The sequence below is a fragment of the Strix uralensis genome, chromosome 1 (genome assembly GCF_047716275.1).
Source record: "Strix uralensis isolate ZFMK-TIS-50842 chromosome 1, bStrUra1, whole genome shotgun sequence".
Taxonomy (NCBI): Eukaryota; Metazoa; Chordata; class Aves; order Strigiformes; family Strigidae; genus Strix; species Strix uralensis.
This window is the reverse complement of record NC_133972.1, coordinates 137,410,370-137,428,523: the sequence shown is the minus strand read 5'-3', so window position 1 is coordinate 137,428,523 and position 18,154 is coordinate 137,410,370. Positions and strand designations below refer to the sequence as shown.

At 36.7% G+C, this 18,154-nt stretch overlaps 1 protein-coding gene across 1 annotated transcript in view; it reads right to left on the bottom strand.

The window, feature by feature from the left end:
* Positions 1 to 2,236: 2,236 nt before the first annotated feature.
* PREX2 (phosphatidylinositol-3,4,5-trisphosphate dependent Rac exchange factor 2) overlaps positions 2,237 to 18,154 on the bottom strand; it is a 187,589-nt gene continuing 171,671 nt past the window's right edge. The window contains exons 40-41 of the mRNA XM_074882653.1: positions 11,625 to 11,692; positions 2,237 to 7,573 (exon numbers count right to left, since the gene is read on the bottom strand). Coding sequence (XP_074738754.1) covers positions 7,528 to 7,573; positions 11,625 to 11,692 — 114 coding nt within the window. The 3' untranslated portion in view covers positions 2,237 to 7,527. The remainder of the gene's footprint in view (positions 7,574 to 11,624; positions 11,693 to 18,154) is intronic.

The following is an 18,154-nucleotide window of genomic DNA, read 5'->3' as shown; positions in this document are numbered from 1 at the left end:
ATCCTGTTTCTGCATGACATAATGAGCCATAAAAAAAAAAAAGCAATCAAATACAATAGCATAAGTAAGTTTATGAGTAACATTTAAAAGGAAGTGTCTTAACTTTCAAAGATTAGCTGACACATACTTTGATGTGAGGCAAAGATACATTATCTTTTTTGAATCATGGACTCACACTGTGCCTCATACAACTTCTGACATGTAAGTGTAGCAAGTCCCTTTGCAGTCATTTTGACTTTCAAATCATGATGATAGCAATACTTTCTCATGAAAGATGAGAAATTACTGGACACCCAAGTGCTACCATGGTGTAATTGATATCTTTATCAGAAGTCTTCAAAGCACTATTTATTCCCATTGTGTACACTGATCAAGAAAATAATTCTTTGGACTTTATTTCTGATGTATTTATGGCAGCAAGTCAAGACTACAGAAATGGAGAGCACTGAAAAGAGAAACCTCACTTACGATGGTAGAAGAGTGTCATGTCCTACTCAAACAAGGGAGACAACTGACTTAGATTCATAAATCCCCAGTGGAGTGGACAACAGTGAGACCAGTCTCAAAGTCCAGACATTTATTAATTTCCCACAATGTACTAACTGCATACACATAACTGACTAAATGTATAAAAAATTATGGCAAGCGATATAGTATGCCTCGTGTTACCTAATGGTAATAAGGAAAAAGAGAAAAAAAGAAAAGAAGAGAGATAGAGGCAGAAATAGAGATCACCAGCCCAGGTTCCTATGTCGGTCCCACCAATGATAGTTCAAGGATGCATCTGTCTTCTTCACTTCTTCTCTTTTGCCCCTCCTCAATTTATAGACACTTTCCTTGGGTCCCTCCTCTAGGTCAACCTACTTATCTATGTATCACATGTATGGGGAGGGGTAGGGTGCTTCATGGGATGATGTAACTAGCATGATCTTGTTAATCTTCATTAGCATATGCAGGGATGTCAACTTTAATATGCATTTCATGGATAATGAAGCAAAGGTCATTCACCAGACAAATGGCCCTTGAAACTCTACAAGATGCACCAGAGCAGAACCGTCCTGTCTTCGCAGGGCTCCCTCCTCCAGCTGCATCCTGTGCTATCCAGGCAGCCTTATCAGCTCCAAACTCCACACTATCCATCCCGTGACTATAGTTTCATTACTTGCAAGTGTTTGAGACATTCCTTGGCTCAGAGGGCCTCTGCTCCCCCCCACCCCTTACCTCTTTCTCAGGCTGTTTTTCTCAGTCCTTGTTTCTTGCAGGCCTGTCTCTCTCAGGCCGTGTTTCAGGGAATTACAAGTTGTCTCTCACAAAGAGCAAGCTGTATTTGAAATCAACTGGTCATGTCTGCTTCTCTGAAATTCCATGCTGCCTTCCTTCACAAAATTATGGAGAGAGGAACACTTAGGACAGAAGAAAAACAAAAATAAGTAATCTATCTTTTGAAGACCAGTTATCCAGAAATACTTTCATCCTCACTCTCCTCCCTGCTAGCAGAAGATGGAAAACAAAAGGGATTTTACAAAACCATTATAGATGCTTTTGGTCCTGCTTCCACTGTTCCTCTTGGTCTTGACCACAACAACCACATAGAAATTGGAACTTCCTTCATATAGAGACAACTGCCCAGCGAGGTCTAATATTTCATCAGCTTTCAGTCTTATGAAAGAAACATTCAGTGCAACTCCTCAAACCCCTGACATCCCAACGGCAGCTAGGAACTAGCTCCCAATCCCTCTAAAGGATCAGTCATTTATAGGTGTTTTTTTAGCACAGGGACTGAAACATTCCATGTCATGATCATCAGATTATCCTTGTGCACAGCAGTAAACTGATGATGACCACTTCACACTTCAGTCTTCAGACAAGGGAATGCCAGAAACGGTGGATGGTTTGGACCTTCGTTGGGCAGTAATGGTGCCATGGGACCAGAAAGGGATTTTCACACCTGTGTCTTTTCCAGCCTTCAGAAACTACAGCTGCACAAAGCCAGGGACTACTGCTCACGCAGGTTTCAGTTTTCCACCGGTTATAAAGATATACTTTAATTGTCAGCAATGAACCTCGATTGGGCCTGGGTTCTCATAAGAGATTCTTATTATAAACATTTATTTCTAGAACTTTAATTTTTGTTCTCCTACAGCAGAATTGCTACAGCAGCCATGCTGAAAAGGTTAAAGACCCCCAACTCCCTTCCCCCTCCAACTTTTTGCTTACAAATAAAAGAGATCTGCAGTTGCCATATTATGAATGGTTTTATTGCTGTCTGACATTTTGTAATACATTGTTACCATTCCAGTCTTTAATATGTAGACTAAAAAAATAAACCAGGGATCTAAAAGTACACAGTATTAGTTTAACCCATAATCAATATAGCAACTCATCCAAAGTATGCTACACAGGCACTTTACAAAAAAAAAAAAGGAAAAGTAATTAAAATCCATGTTTCAAGGATATTTACCATTAAATTCCAAAGGTTACTTCTAACAAACTCAACTAGCCACAGAGCTGCTAGTTCAACTGTTTTCAAACAAAAGCTCACTGAAAGATTCTGTGTATGGCTGTACTTACACATAATATTTCAAAGCAGTAATGCTCTCTTGTGCTTAATGAGACGTTACAAACAATATATTCTTCATTTGAAAAATGTGTGCAATACTCAAGGCAGAAATTAAGTTCATTTTTAAAGTGTAACACAAGTATAACCAAATACGTACACTATATACAGGGTGTTAAAAAGTTAATAAGGCTGCTTAGTCTTTTAAATCTGGCGCATGGTACAGACAGGACACACCCCCACAAAAGATGTGGATATTTCCACGGAAGTCCAAATCTAAGTACTTGCAGAAATGTCCCAGCTACTTTGAACAATCTATTGGACTTCCAAACTGAAGCAGAAGTTACTCCTAAAGTAGTTCCACTCTAGCCATATAGGATTTCTAGCATGGAGATGTTATTTCTGGAGAAGAACATAAGAAATGACTACTTGATTGGCCTCTGCACAATCTGAAATTTCTTGCCTGTGTTAACACCTGCATGACTGTGCATGCTGTATATTCATTTATACATACATAACAAGAAAACATAAATCCACGTCTTGTAGCAGGAAAAGGGAAACATTTCTAATAATACATTTTCTTTAGGAAAACTTGATAGATATATACAGTATGTAAAAAGAAAAAAACTACACAATTGTCAGCATACAAAAATATGAGTTCAGTATCTTTTTATACTTCAAAACCTAATGATGAAAAATCCAGGTATCCTGAGACAGGTATGTACTGTGCATCTAATTTACCACTGTCAGTGTACTGCTGGAGTACAATTAGAAAAGCACTACCTGCATTTATCAACAAGTACAGAGATAAAATACATAAGGCAATACATTAGCTTCAGAAACTCTCCTCTCTTCATAATGTTAAACAAAAATGGTGCAAAATATGCATAAAATGCTGGCAGACATATCTATGATGTAGCTGTAAAGTAAAGAGCATGGAACAATATGTATATCTACTACAGTTACTGATTTCACAATTTAAATGAAAATAAATGAAAGATACTTTCCTTTTTTGAGTATCATGCTTAACCACGATGTGTATACTCACATACAGGCAATTGTCTTATATATACACTACATCTGACAATGAAGTAATAAAACAAAAAAATCACTGTTTGCTTGTGAATTTCTCTGGGTAAAAACAGATCAATAAAACCGGTTCATCTTTTTTCCATTAGGGGATTCTAACAAATGAAATGAAGTATGATTACTATAAATCCTCACCAACTTAAGTTTAATTGGTTTGGCTCTAAAACAGTAGAAGAGCACTTCTGACCACTATTGACTGCATTAAAACAAATAAAAACCAACCCAAAAACCTGATGCATTTGTTAAAACTCAGTGAAAGCTATCTAAAAAGCCACTGAAGATTACAAATCTCTCAGTGGACATAAAATTGCCTAGTTGGTTCAGCTGATAGCAGGAATATTTACTTTAAAATGGATCCCTAAACACAAAAATGTTTGACATTTAGAAACTGGAATATATACATTTTGGTATTTGTTTACATTTACAATTTAGAAGGAAAGTGTTACGAAATACTTAATTTGGGGAACTAGACTGAATCAATGCTAATTTCATAAAGACTCTTTAGCATCCTATTACTCATAGATGATGGTTACAAAGATAGGTCATCAGCTTTACCTTAAAATCAAAATGTTTTCTCCAAGCACAAACCCTATGGCAATTTAGCTGTTCCTTGGCTCTTAATGCTCCCTTTCCCAGCTGTTAAATCTCCTATACATCCCCCCTAGACTACCACTGAATCATGGTAGTCAGTATTTGGTAATGTATGTCTCTACATCCTTGAATTTACTCCCAGAAGAATTACACTTGTCTTGGATGAAAAGTAAAAATTACATACAGGATGCTTTCCCTAAACCAGTACAAGACATTGTCGTAAAAACAGGCTGCATAATCTCTTGTTGTAGAAGCAAAGATTTAACAAGCTATGGGTATTACAGTTCTTGTAAATCATCGCTCTTGGTCATCTCTTCTTGTCATCTGTAAGTCTAAAAATTTACGAGAGGATAAACATAGTGTGATGAGAATGGATTATTTTTTTTACTCTGCAAGTGCACCTTGCACAAGGAACAAATATAACCTCTACATATACTAAACAAGATAAATAGCTTTAATAATGAACATAAGTAAATTTGTAATTTAAGAATGGGCTTCCTAAAGGTCCATCTAAGTGATTAGAAGCCAGATGTGTTAGAATGTGCAGTGCGCTCTGAAAACAGAGGGACAAGAAAAGCAGTTTGAAAAGCTGCACAATGTTTCAAGCAAACACTGGTTTTTGAAAGAAATTTTGAGAAATCAGGCACCCACTTTTCATACAGTCAGTGGGACATTTATGCCCAATTTCCTCTGGAAATCCTACTTCCACATGCTACCTGTAATCCCAGAAAACCAGGGCTTGTTTCTCAGCCCCTTTGATACCAGGCTAAATAGATACTTTATTTTGCAGTAATTCACCAATGAAGCTCATAGTGCTGAATAAGTTTTTGAAAACTGCCTCTAGAAGGGTGAAAAAAAGAATAAGGAACCAAAAATTAGAGACAGAAAAAAGAGGTCAAGATTTCTGATACACACTCATGAAACAATAGCCAAAGAATCTGGTCCAGTGACTGGCTCATAACTATTTGTTCCTTGGCATTTAGAAATGTCTCTTACCCCCTGCTTTCAACAACAAAATGAATTCAACAATTATCGTATTATACAGGGAGACTATTCTGGCATATCTGCATTCCCACCATTTTAATGCGATAAAAAAAAAAGTGATGACTAGTTACAATAATGTGCGTGCATGCAACAGATTTTGTCCTCTAGGTTACTTTATATTACACAGGATTAGCAGCTGACTTGCCTTGTAGTAAAAAACCAAAACTCATATGGGCACACAGGAAGATGGGAGCTCACAGCAGGGGCTGAAACTGGCATCATCCTTGACTTGAGGAGGTTATGGCTTCTCTGTACTACTGATGTCTGAACAAGCAGAAACTGAAACATTTTTGGAACTTTTGCCTGGAGTGGGAATTACCCTAGTCAATACTGCCTCTCTGAATAAAACACATCCAAAAGTATGAGATCCTGACTAGAATAGCAACTGTAGATATCATATCTTATGTAGAAGCATTAGGTCATACTAGACAAAAAGAGTAAGTTTCTAAAGAGTAAAACTTTGTTTTCTGGTTTTGTTTGGGTTTTTTTAATCAAAAAAGATTATAGTCCCACAGCTTCCAGTAACTATGAAAGAGTGTAAACTTCAAAGCACAAAGGCACAATTGTTACTGAAGTGTTCATTATTGCATGTCTTTGTCACAGTTTAAGGCAAACATTCTATATTTAAGGTTGGACCAGTAATTGATATGACTACATAAATATATACATATTGAAACTCACATATATGCGGAGACATATATATCTGTGGATATATAAAAATATTTATTTTCTTAGCAAAGTTAAAGTCTGTGTAAAAACATTAAGAATACTGAAAAAGGTAGGAGCTCTAATTCCTCCTTTGGAGAAAAGTAACAAGTCCCCTAGATATCCTATATAAAAAACACTCTCTGCAAGAGTACAGATCATTTTGACTTCTCATTTCATTGTGGATTAATATATTTGTTGAAGATTTCATAAATAATTAGATAATATGCAACAACTATGTTGCAAGGTTTGGTTGCTACAACATAACTATAGGCTGCTGTTGTACAAAAAATAAATTTTATTCAGACAGTGTATGTCCTGCTCTAATAGAATGCATAGCTACTGCTACAAGTAGAACTATTTCAGAATATAGTTTTTGTTTTAATGTGTTTGCATATGAAACCTCATTTGGGGGCATTTTCTCTGAAAATTCTTTGGCTAAAGAACAGCCAAATGCAGATACAATTTTCCTCGGGCCTTCTAAATACTCGATACAGTTTCAAAATAGATCTATAACAAATATCACTCTAAAGAACTGAAATGCTATACAAAACAATTCTGACAAAATACGGGAAATGGTAGCATAAAACTTCAAACACCCAAATTATGCTTCAACTTAAACCACAGACATTTCCAGTTAAATATAACAATATTGCCTCATCCTCACCTTATGCAGATTTGCTAGTATAGTACTATACAAGAATATACACAAGTCTGGAAAACTCTGAAATGCAGAGGCACAAGAACGTAGAACAACCATTAGACAGAGTCTGAAATTCACTCTGACTACGAATGAAGACCAGACTTACCCTTTTTCTCCTTCATTATAATGGCAACTGAAAAAGGGCAAAACTTCACTTCATATGCCATATAGGTAATCCTTCTAAAGGAGCATGACAACGGACTGCCTAAGACATGGCTGAGTTTACTGATTACAAGCACACATTCACAGTAGCAGTCTGTCTGCAGCCATTAAACACCATTCTGAGATGAGTTTTCCATCTTTAAACCTCACTTATCATTGAAACAGTAATGTCATTCTTCTGAGAAATTATGATGGCAACAGGAAAAAAGGGATTATCAGTGCAAAGGGCCCCATATGAAGTGCATGCTCACTATCAAGCCTAGTTTACCCAGGCTTTTATTCCTTCCACAAGAACACATTCTGTATAGTGTACAAGTCAAGTCACTGTCTCTGAATAAGACATTTGCTTCCAAGATGCTGGTTATACCTATCGTGTGGCTGAACAAGACACATCAAATGAATCTGATTCCAGTGTAAAATTCCCAAGGAAGACTCCTGTTCTACTAGTGTAAGGCTGGAGTGCGCAGAGTCCAGAAACGCCTTTTGGAAGTCATTTTTCAATGCCAATAGAGAGTATTTAGGGTGTTTCTTTCTTTATCCTGAGTAAAGGTGTTTTTTTTTTTTTTTTTAATTTATCAAAGCCCCGGGCGTATACTGCTATAGTGCAGCTAGATTTTGTCATATAGTCCCAGTATCCTAAAGGCCATTATTGGATTCTTTTCTGGAACAGTTCTCCTCATTCTTCTCCAAGAGGTGGTGGTGGCTGGCATAGCTTGTATAGTCTGACAATGACAAAAAACAAAGCAATTGTTATTCCGACAGCTTGGTCATTATTGAAATGGGTAAATTTAAGGAACACAAACTAAATCTAAGTCTTCCTGCACTGCAAAACAAGAGGTACTGAATTCCATTTAACAACATTGATATAAAACCAGTAAAATCTTATTCATAAGCATAAACGTTTACATTGAAAGTGGTATCATTAAAACACACATCTATAAGCAATATTATAAAGACATTCCAGTTTAGTCAAGTTTTCATATTTCTTCACTGAAGACCCCATTCTGGAGAAAGCAGTCTTCACTAATCCAATTACGAGTTGTTGCTCTGAATTTCTAAATCAGAAAAGCTGCTTGGTGAATACAATTTCCTCCATTTTTGTTTTGCTTTGGCACAGTCAGACCTCACTCTTAACACAGTTCCCTATAAAACTAATGCTGTTTGAAGAAATTAAGACAGATGTCAGACATGTGACACGCCAGCATGAAGATTTTAAACTCTCTCCCCAACCTGTTTCTACATGTATGAAGTCAAGACCAGTAAGATTTGGTTCAAATTACTACCTCAGTACAGACTGAAATAGCCAATCCTTCATTTATAAAGGCTTTTGAACTTCTGTTAAACTCTTTTGCATGGACTTGGTTATTAGCAAGTGTTTGAAACTTTACCCTAATGTTAGCAATACTGAAAATAAATGGCAATTATTCTGACCTCAGGATCTCTGTTCTGTAAGTATCCAGCATACAGTACCTCCCCTGCAACCACAGCAATTAGAATCAGCAATAGACATGATCTCATTTGGAGATCACATATTTTCCTTAGGGAAAGTGTATCACTGAAGGAATAGCAATGAGAAGAGACCAAGTATGGCATGGGAAGGAGAAAAAGCATCAGAAGCCAAAAATGAAAAGACAGCGACACAGCATGTGCATTAATACTTAACATGAAGAATCTCTGATGTTGAAATATCAAAGCAATAGAAATAGCAGGTTTGGTAGGTCTGGCACAGGCAGGGTGGTGAATCGTCCAGTGGCTTGGGGGCTACGGATATTTAACATGCTTAGGGTATCTGAGTTTTCCAAGTATATTTTTCAAATTTGCCTATTAAACATCACATTCATTTATATGACTCATTTTTAATTATCATAAATTTTAAAATCATACTATACATCAACACAGAAAATAGAAATCTGTACATGTGGCTGGGCTCCACAAACAATTCAAGGTCAATGGGCTGGTGCCTTATTGGCATGATACGCTGCTACTGAAATTATGTGAGGTACATTATGTATGGCTGCCCCCACGAGTATTGAAAGCCTCTTCAACATCTACGCACATCTTGTCAGAAAAAGCATCCTGTGGCTATGCAAGAGCAGGGCAGGATAGCTGCTGTTCTCTGATTTCAGTTCCCTTAGGAGTTAAAACCCATGGGACACTGACAACACCAATGGCTGTGGGCTAAATAACTTTTCTCTGAATCTCACTGGAAGTCATTATCAAGCAGTATTGTTTCTGGATGATAAGAACAGGGAGCATCAGTTCTGTCAGCCAAACAGCAATTGCAAACCTGCTTTCAAACCTCCACCATAACGTGTTCTGAAGATCATTGGGCTCTTCCACACTGTCCTCTGGCAGATTCAGAAACGTGATCATTTAAGGTCACATTGTGCAGACACCAATGTGTTTATTAGGAGCCATATATAAGCCAATACACAGATATCTCATATTAGTATACCAATGAGAGAATAAGATGGTCTGATCTTTATACAGCCAAGTATGCAGAGAAAAATAAACAGGGGTTATTTGTGTTATATGGTGTGTTATTTGTGTTATGGAGTGATAAAGCAGCAATATTCAAAGCTGGCAAAAGACAAATAAAATTACTGTCAGAATCTCATCTAAGTAATTGCAGTGGGGTTAGTTCTTGATGATGTTTTAGTAAATCTAATTTCTATGGTACAATGTGCAGAAAAGCTCAGCCCCAAGTACCAAAGTCTGTGTATTCTTCAGGTTAAAATGGTAATCATTGAGATTACTTGTCTTCAGAGCAAGTGATATAGTGGAATTCTGAAGCAAACTAACAAGGCTGCACAAATCCCTAAGGAGCTATAGCGCTGAAGATGGTATAGAGTGGAAACAGCCTGTTCTGGGTCAATATATATGGAACAACTATTTGAGATGGTACAAGCAGATCAGCTGAGAAAAGACAGAAAACAGTGGCAACTGCAGAGAACTGAGAACACTGTCAAGGGACGTTAAATGGAAACAAATTTAATGGTAAAATTCTTTTCAAGGCAAAGAACTGTGAACCCACATACATCAAAACCTATACATCAGAAGTATCACTCCTGCTGATGACTATTCTGACTTGATGCAACTTACCTCTCTAATGGTACACCAAACGCCCCAAACTGAGGTCAATGAGATACTTCTGTGACATTGCTGTTGCTGCTGACTGGCAAGCATGCTGGATGCATCTGTCTATTCTGTGTTCTAGGAGCTATCTCATAATTTTTCTTCAGCTTTTCATTGCTATGTTGTGGGAGTGTCAACTGGAAAGAGGTGATCTTTTCTCAGATGATGCAAATCCAAAAATGTCTCATGGCTAAGTTTTTCTTTTTAAGAACTTAGATTTTTCCTTTATCACAAAAGCTCTGAATCTAGATACATGCTCTGTCATTTAGTGGTGGGAAAAGTTTGGTTTGCAACAATTCTTTGGCTGTCTCCAGAATTATGTCATGAAGGAGGAGTCCATTTAAGGCCAAAACCATACTGTTCAAAATATTAAAAGGCTTCTCACAGCTTTTACTGTAACAAAGTGTTATTTTACTGCCTTAGGTTCCCACAGTGCAAGACAGTTGGTCAAGCAATTTTGGCCCTGTGTTGCCTCTAAACTAATCATTACCGTGAGAACAGATGCCCTCATCTGCTAAGGGCCATGATTCTATTGCTGATGGGTTTACTCCAGATCAGTACTGCTGTTGGATATTACTTAATCTTCTTTATGGGGCATGCAAGATGCATATATGCTCCAACAAATGCTGTTACTCAGCAACTGAACAGCAGCTGCTGCTCAGATTTACTCATAGCTTGTACACTTAAGGTATACTCCTTTTCTAGAATCAGATCGAGCACAGGCATGAAATAAAGTGCAGTGATTTGGTATAAACAAATTATGAGCAGTAGCCTGATTCCCTACTGGGAGAAACTGGGACACCTGAGAAAAGGGGAGCAAATTGCTTAAGAAAACATTCCTGAATATTAGTGGTCAGAACCCAGAGGACATCTCTCTGTGAGGCTACGGATAGCACGTGTTCTTTCACATGGTTACTTCCATCAGGTATTACTAATTCCCCGTTTCCCTACTGAAATTTAAACACCACAGTGGGTCTGTTATGTGATCCATGTTATCTGTTTAGCTCATTCAATGTGTTATCATTCATCAACAAAAACCATTATGTTTTAAATTGGTAAAAGAAATTTAAATTGGAGCTGGATTAATAAAACCTCTTTAAAGTAAAATTAAGAACATAGCTGTTTGGTTATTTTCATTTATAAGTACTGTGCTTGCTAAGAAACATTTCAGGTACCTGCAACCCATCACAGCATTAAAAAGCTGGATGTTTCAGAAAGAGACAAAGAAAGATGACATCATCTCTAAAAGCAACTAGAACATGATTTTGCCAAGATACTGCAGTACAGTATTTCATTAAAATAGGGTTATGGATGTAGTTATGAATATTTCCCCCAAACCACTAAACATCGCAAGTGATGAAGGACTTACTCCAGTGTTTTCACAATTAACATGAACTAGGTTTAATTTTTCAAAAATGGGCTTGTTTTGAAGTGGTCCATAGCCTGAACTTCTGCAAGTAATTATTTTAAGTAAAATTGTATGGCTAAGAATATAACTGAGTTTATGTATGTTAAAAGCCAAAACTTACCACTTAGTGCACAATACAGTCAATGTTTACTGTTAGATTTTAAGCAGCCAGGACAGAATTTGCCACAAACTAGACAAAATCATGGTCCAGGACACAAACAATCACTTACCTTGGCACAGACTGTGGTGTTCGATCCCTCACTCCTAAATTCTTGGCTGTATTTTGTACTCTCGCACCCTGTGAAAGAAAAACAACAGTTTTGCTTAATTTATTTCAACACAAGCTAGAAGGTTTTCTGAGCTTTCTAGATGAACATAACTATTGATTACAATTAATACGTATGCTCCATGTCCCGAAACAACTCTCCTCTTCTAAGGTGAGGAACAATTTAAAGCAGTACATTAATTCTCAACTTAGAGAAATATGCAGAAAAGAGACAAAATATTTTATCTTTTCACTTGTCATCAAATAAATGCCTATCTATCTTACTAACATAAAACACTTCATAAAAAATTAACATTTAAGGTTTAAAACAAGCCTAACACATCTTATTTCAACGTGTTTGATTTCTGTACTACTCTTTGTAGAAGGCATTGATAACAAAGTTCTCTTCTCAAATGTCACTTATTTCCTTCTGAACAAACAAATATTACAGATTATTCCCTATAAGTAGCTTTCGAGTTAAATCTAGAAAAATGGCCTAAACTGAGGCACCACAGTAGGATTAGAAAAATGCAGGTGCTGATCTTCCTTTATAATCACAGAATCACAAAAAAAGTCAGGTTGGAAGGGACCTCCCGAGATTGTTTAGTCCCAACACCCCTGCTTAAAGCAGGGTCAACTAGAAAAGCTCGTATCTCTGTACCTCAGTTGATCCTTTGAAAAACAATAATGGAAGTACTCTTGTCTCACTGACTCATCCAGTAGGGAGGAAGTTGATAACAACATGCATAATGTTCATATACTATGACAGTGAAAAATGCAGACTCTTCTGCAAACAAACTAGCTTAGACATATGAAAGAACTCAGTAGAATTTGTTTTTAAATGATGAGGTCTTTTAAAGTGCAGTTTTATTAATGTAAAATAGTCATCAAAGAAACATCTGTTAGATTTACAGTCTCTTTAAGTTTTCTAATATTTTAAAGGAGATGGAAACTACTTGTTCTGTCTGTAATACATACACTGACTCTCCCTTTATTTCTCCTTCTGTACTACCTAAATTCAGGACAAAATAACAGAGAACAAAAATATATAATCTCAGAATTCTTATAGTGAGATCTTAGAGTGGTGTGAAACATCAAAGATAATTTACATTCCAAACAGGGCTGCAATGGCAGCTGTACATGATGTAAAAATGAGGTATAATCATTGATTCAATATGTAGAATAAGACTAGAACTTGCATTTGACTGAAATCTAGTACCCAGGCAATTGAGAAGGTATTAGTTCACTGTTATGGGCTCAAAGAAAACATGAAAAAGGCTGGCTGGCTGCACACAGGTAGGTTCTCAGAGTTTATTTAAATCCACACATGCCACAAAAAATACTGTGTCCTTATATTTTTTTTTTAGGGAAAAAAAATAGTGGTAAAGATAGAGAAAATCACTAAAATAACTACAAAGCTGAAGGCAGAATATAAAAGCGATTTTACTAGCTTTACGTCTACCTCAGTAAACTTGTCTCCAACAGCTGCAAGAGACACAACTACAGACCATGCCAAACATACTTCTTTCCCCAGAACCTCCTCCAGAATTCAATCATTAGTCACTCAATACTTCTGTTCAGCAGCAAGTATGTATTTAATCGTTTTCAGTGGTTCTCTTCTCTTTCTCATCTCATCTTGAACCCATGAATAACTTCGCATCACTAACCTCCTTTTGGAAGGAGATCCACATCCTGGGTACAATCTTAGCCTGTTGTGTCAAGAACCACCATTTTAATTTGGTTTGAATCTGCCAGTTTCTTTTGATACCTTTAGTTCTGCACTGGTGAGGACAATGGTCAATCCCTATCCATGCCACATGTTCTTTAGACCTCAGTCATATCCTCCTTCACTCATGAAGCTGAACAATCCTACATTATTTTGTCTGTCTGTCCTGTCTATAAAGCCATTCCCAACCACTGATCATTTTTTTCTGACCTTCTCTAAACCTTTTCCATTATGAATATCCTTATGGAAGGAATCACAACATCAGAGAGTTCAAAATGAAGGGCCATGACAGCATGATTTCTACTTCATTGCCTATCCTTGCCTAAACCACTGTCACTTCTGATTTACTTTATTGATAGCTACTGAGAATCGAGCTGATGCTTTCTATCATATCCTGAGATCTTAAACATGAGATGTAATGGCAAACTCACAGTCAATTATTTTGAATGTGAACTTAGGGTGTGTTTTTTCCCCTGTGTGCATCACTTAAGAGTTATCTACACTGATTTCCATCTGCCATTTTATTGCTCAATCATGAAGTCTGGTAAGACCCTTTTGTAATTCTTCATAGTTACTTCTCATCTTTAACAAAAAACTTGAAAAGAGTTCAGATGAGAATAGGGAGAATGATTAGGTAAGAAAACGCAACTGAAAAAGATCAGATGAACTGATCTTCTTCTATCTGCACAAGTGATGGCTTATCAGGGAAATGATAAATCAAATTCAGAACAGACCTTTTAGTAGGGCCTGTAGCAATAGGACAAGGGGTAATGGTTTTAAACTAAAAGAAGGTAGATTCAGACTAGATATAAGGTAGAAATTTTTTATGATGAGGATGGTGAAACACTGGAATATGTTGCCCAGAGAGGTGGCAGATGCCCCATCTCTGGGAACATTCAAAAGACTAAAGTCCACTGCTAAAAAGGGAGTAAAATCTGGTCTCTAAGTCTAGAGTATACTGGACAGAAAACAGGAGACTTCGATTGATGGCGGGGGGCGGGGGGGGGGGGGGGGGGGCGGGGGGGAGAAAGAGAGGAAGAAAAAGAAAAAAGACTCAAATGAGGCACTACATAAAACATCCTAATGAAAAGGTTAACTTTGGAACAGACCACTTGGGAAGTACTGTGCAGGAGTCTCCACTACTGGAGGTTTAAAAACAGATACAAGAAGTATTTGGCATGAATTACACAAAGATAGTTGACCTGGTATTGGTTACAAAGGTAGACATGTTGAGCCCAGACCTTCATCACCTTCACTGTACTTTTCTAAATTTTCATCATAATAAAGAAACCCCACCTCGACAGACTGCTGAGATTGGCATGTGATTAACATAACTGAGAGCCAGAATATACATATACATGGGAAAACTATCTAAATTAATCACATGTAGATCCTGAACGTCAGTGCTGTGACTACTTCTGAGAATAAAACCAGCCTATTTTTACTTGCATCACTCACTAGACAAATTAATTTTAGTATCCTGCTCACATATCAAATGCTTTGATTTAAAAAGTAGTCTAGCTTAATACAACCATGTCATTTATTGTTTAGCACAAGAACAAATTAGATCTTACTTACAACCACCAGATTCTTATTTCTTTTGAGGAAAAGCCCCCAAGAATTACTACTAGCAAGTTGTTATCTAACATGTCTTTGTCTTCACTGAGCACCATTGTACCATTTCTATTTCAATATACTGTTAATTTATACTTCTCCAATACTATTCTTAAAGCTATAGCAATGTAAATATTGACACTGTTCATCTCACATAGGCTAAGGGATTGTTGTGCTACGTGGCTCCAGAATGCTTCCCTATATGCGTACCAGTACTGCCAGCACACTGGTGAAAGATGCTGGCAGCTCTGAGGAGACACCACCATCAATCTGGACTCTTATATATGAACCAGTATTCTCGTTGCCATGAGAAAAAATGATAGGTTTATATTCAAGCTACACACTAATTTAAGGATAGCAAGAACCAGTCACATAAAGAAAACAGATTCTTTTTATGCCCTGCTCAAAGAGCTCTAAATCAGTAAAATTTTTATGAGAATTATTCAAAATGTAGTGCCAGCATTATACTCATGAAAAGGCATGGAAAAATGATTACTCACTTAAAAGACAACAGAAATTCTCTCCTAGCCTTCTGTTTATCATCTTTTAAGTTACCTTTTTTCCTCAGAGCCCTGCAGCTCCTTTCCTAGGCCTCTGTCCTCTCCACACTTTGCTGCATCCTGAAGACACACTCCTTTCAGGATGCTTTACATAATATTTTCTGGGTACAGATGTTTACATGAATAAACATACATGAGTAAATAAAGCTACTAAAAGATAGTTGGGATGTTTTGTTAAAACTTTTAATTTAAGAATTGATCTAGACTGGATTAACAGATGAAAACCAGAAACCACTTAACTAAAACCATCCCACAGACCCCGGTTCATACCAACTCTCACAGGTCGGTCTCTTTTCTTTCGTTCTTGCAGAACAGGTGCTTGTGAATACCTAATAATAACTGACAGGGCAATTACTTTGAAAATTGTCCCAACAATACAGTCAGAGCTATTATGAGTCTTGTTAAACACAATCACGACTTCATTCAATTTAAAAGAAAAAAACACTTCCTGAGGTCATCCATTCAACCAGGTGTCTCCAGTTACTCAGTATTGGTGCCCCAAGCTTGAAGAAGTATCAGCTTTGAGATAGTTTCCCCTTGTGGAAAGCTGATACTGCTAGGAGCTAATGTTGCTGGCTTCTCCAGAATAACAGATGGAATAGATGTCCTTTCATTTGCACCTCCCTGTGGCTAATCTCTTTATTCCACAAAAGATTCAGGGTGTCATTGGGCTAACAAAGTCTTTGTTTGGTTGTTTTCTTACATTAAGCCAGGTAAAAGACAGATGTATTGCCCTTAACTAAATGTTCTGCATCAAACCCCAAGAAGGTGTTTTTTTTTTTTTCCCCTGCAAGTTTTATGGCTTGCATTATGCTCCTGACAGTTAAATCCTACAGATAATTTAAACATTAAATCCGGAACAGGTTTCTAGAAAATACCATAGTGTGTTGTAGAAATTACTCCAAAACATTTAGAATTTAATGGAGGGTTATATTTCTACTACAGAACTCCAGGACTTATTTAAAATTACAACAAAAGATTATTACTCTATTAAATGCTGTAGTGGTTTCCTGCAAGAGGAAGAATGTGTGAAAAAAGTCTGGCTTGATATACTAGCAGACTTTTTTGCACTGTCTGTGGGTGGTATTGAGATATTGGTATCTTTAACAGCTATTGATCACCTGCTGTTTTACTTCAGAGAATGCAGCCTCACTGGAGGCTTCTTTCTACATCTTTATTTGAGCAAGTACAGTTATAGCTGCTCAAAATCATGCAAGTTACTTTCATTTTGTCTTTCATTTTCCTTTAATAAGCTGCAGAAGACCCACAAATGGATTAGCATTTTTTAGAATGGTCTAAAGCTGTACATTGAAAAAGTACCCTTTGACAGAATACATCTTGCAAGTAGACATATGCAAAACTCTACGTCCATGTTTTTTGATTGCAAAATGCCCAGATCTGCCCTTTGCCTAGAACTCCAGGAGCAGACATGTCAACCTATGCATGCAAGCTTATCCTTATACAGCATTAGTTTTCTTTTCAAGTCAAGTTAAAGTTGTAATTTCTGAGCAGAACTACATGGTCTGATTCAAGAACCTTAAGGGTATTTATTCACTACAGAAACTTAATTTATGCACCAAATAAAGTGAAAGTCTGATACGAAAAGGAATGAGAGACTAATTACTCTGATGTCCATGTTAGGCAGCAGTACTTACATATAATTGATCAGAGTCTATGACGTGAGGATATCTACAAAATTCCATATGTGTAGCATATGTATATTTTTGTCTATAGCAATTTAGAAGTACAGCTGTTTAATCATCTTCATAACTAAACTGTGATTGCTGCACAGAATATGTAGCAAAATTAACAAAAATAATAAAATTAGATGCAAACTAAAAACCCAAAATTTTGAATCTTGTCTTATCTGTGATTAATTGTTCCAATATTTAATTATCTTTTTTTCACTTCAAGATTGAGTGCATCCTGTATCTTGTTTATGCTTTTGTCATAAGGTTGAAAGCTACCACAGGCTGGGATATGTGTTCCATATGCCCACAGAGTGATTAAACCCCCACTCAAACTCTCTTTGATCAACTGAATAGGTTGAGCTCTTTAATCTTCACTTCATAAGCCTTGTCTAACAATCTCTGGATCATTTGGGCTCCTCCTTTGAACTCCTTCCAAGATTCCAAACATCCTTTTGAAAGTATTTATCTGATAGATATTCTAGGAAAAGCTATGCCAATACAGTAGAGTGTATCCCCCATTTCCAGTTGATACTGCCTTTTAATCCAGCATTTTTTGTCATACCTTAGCACTAAGAGTTCATGTTGAGGTGGTTATCTATCCACAACAGCCTTTAAATTCTAATATTCTATTATGACCAAAGAGTGAAAAACACTATTTTGAAATGAGCACATTGTCCTCAGGAATCTTGCCTGGAAATTTAAGAACCATGGTATTTACTTCTCCCCTTCCCTTCCACACTTCCCCTTCATTCAATACATGAATAAATTTTTATTAACAATAGTTAATAATCTTAAATTCTTTTTATGGATAATATCTATTAAAATAAAGATTGTTTTACTCAACAGACTATTCTGATGTAAGGTGATGCCACAGCAGTTACTATACAAAAATCATTAAGTAAAA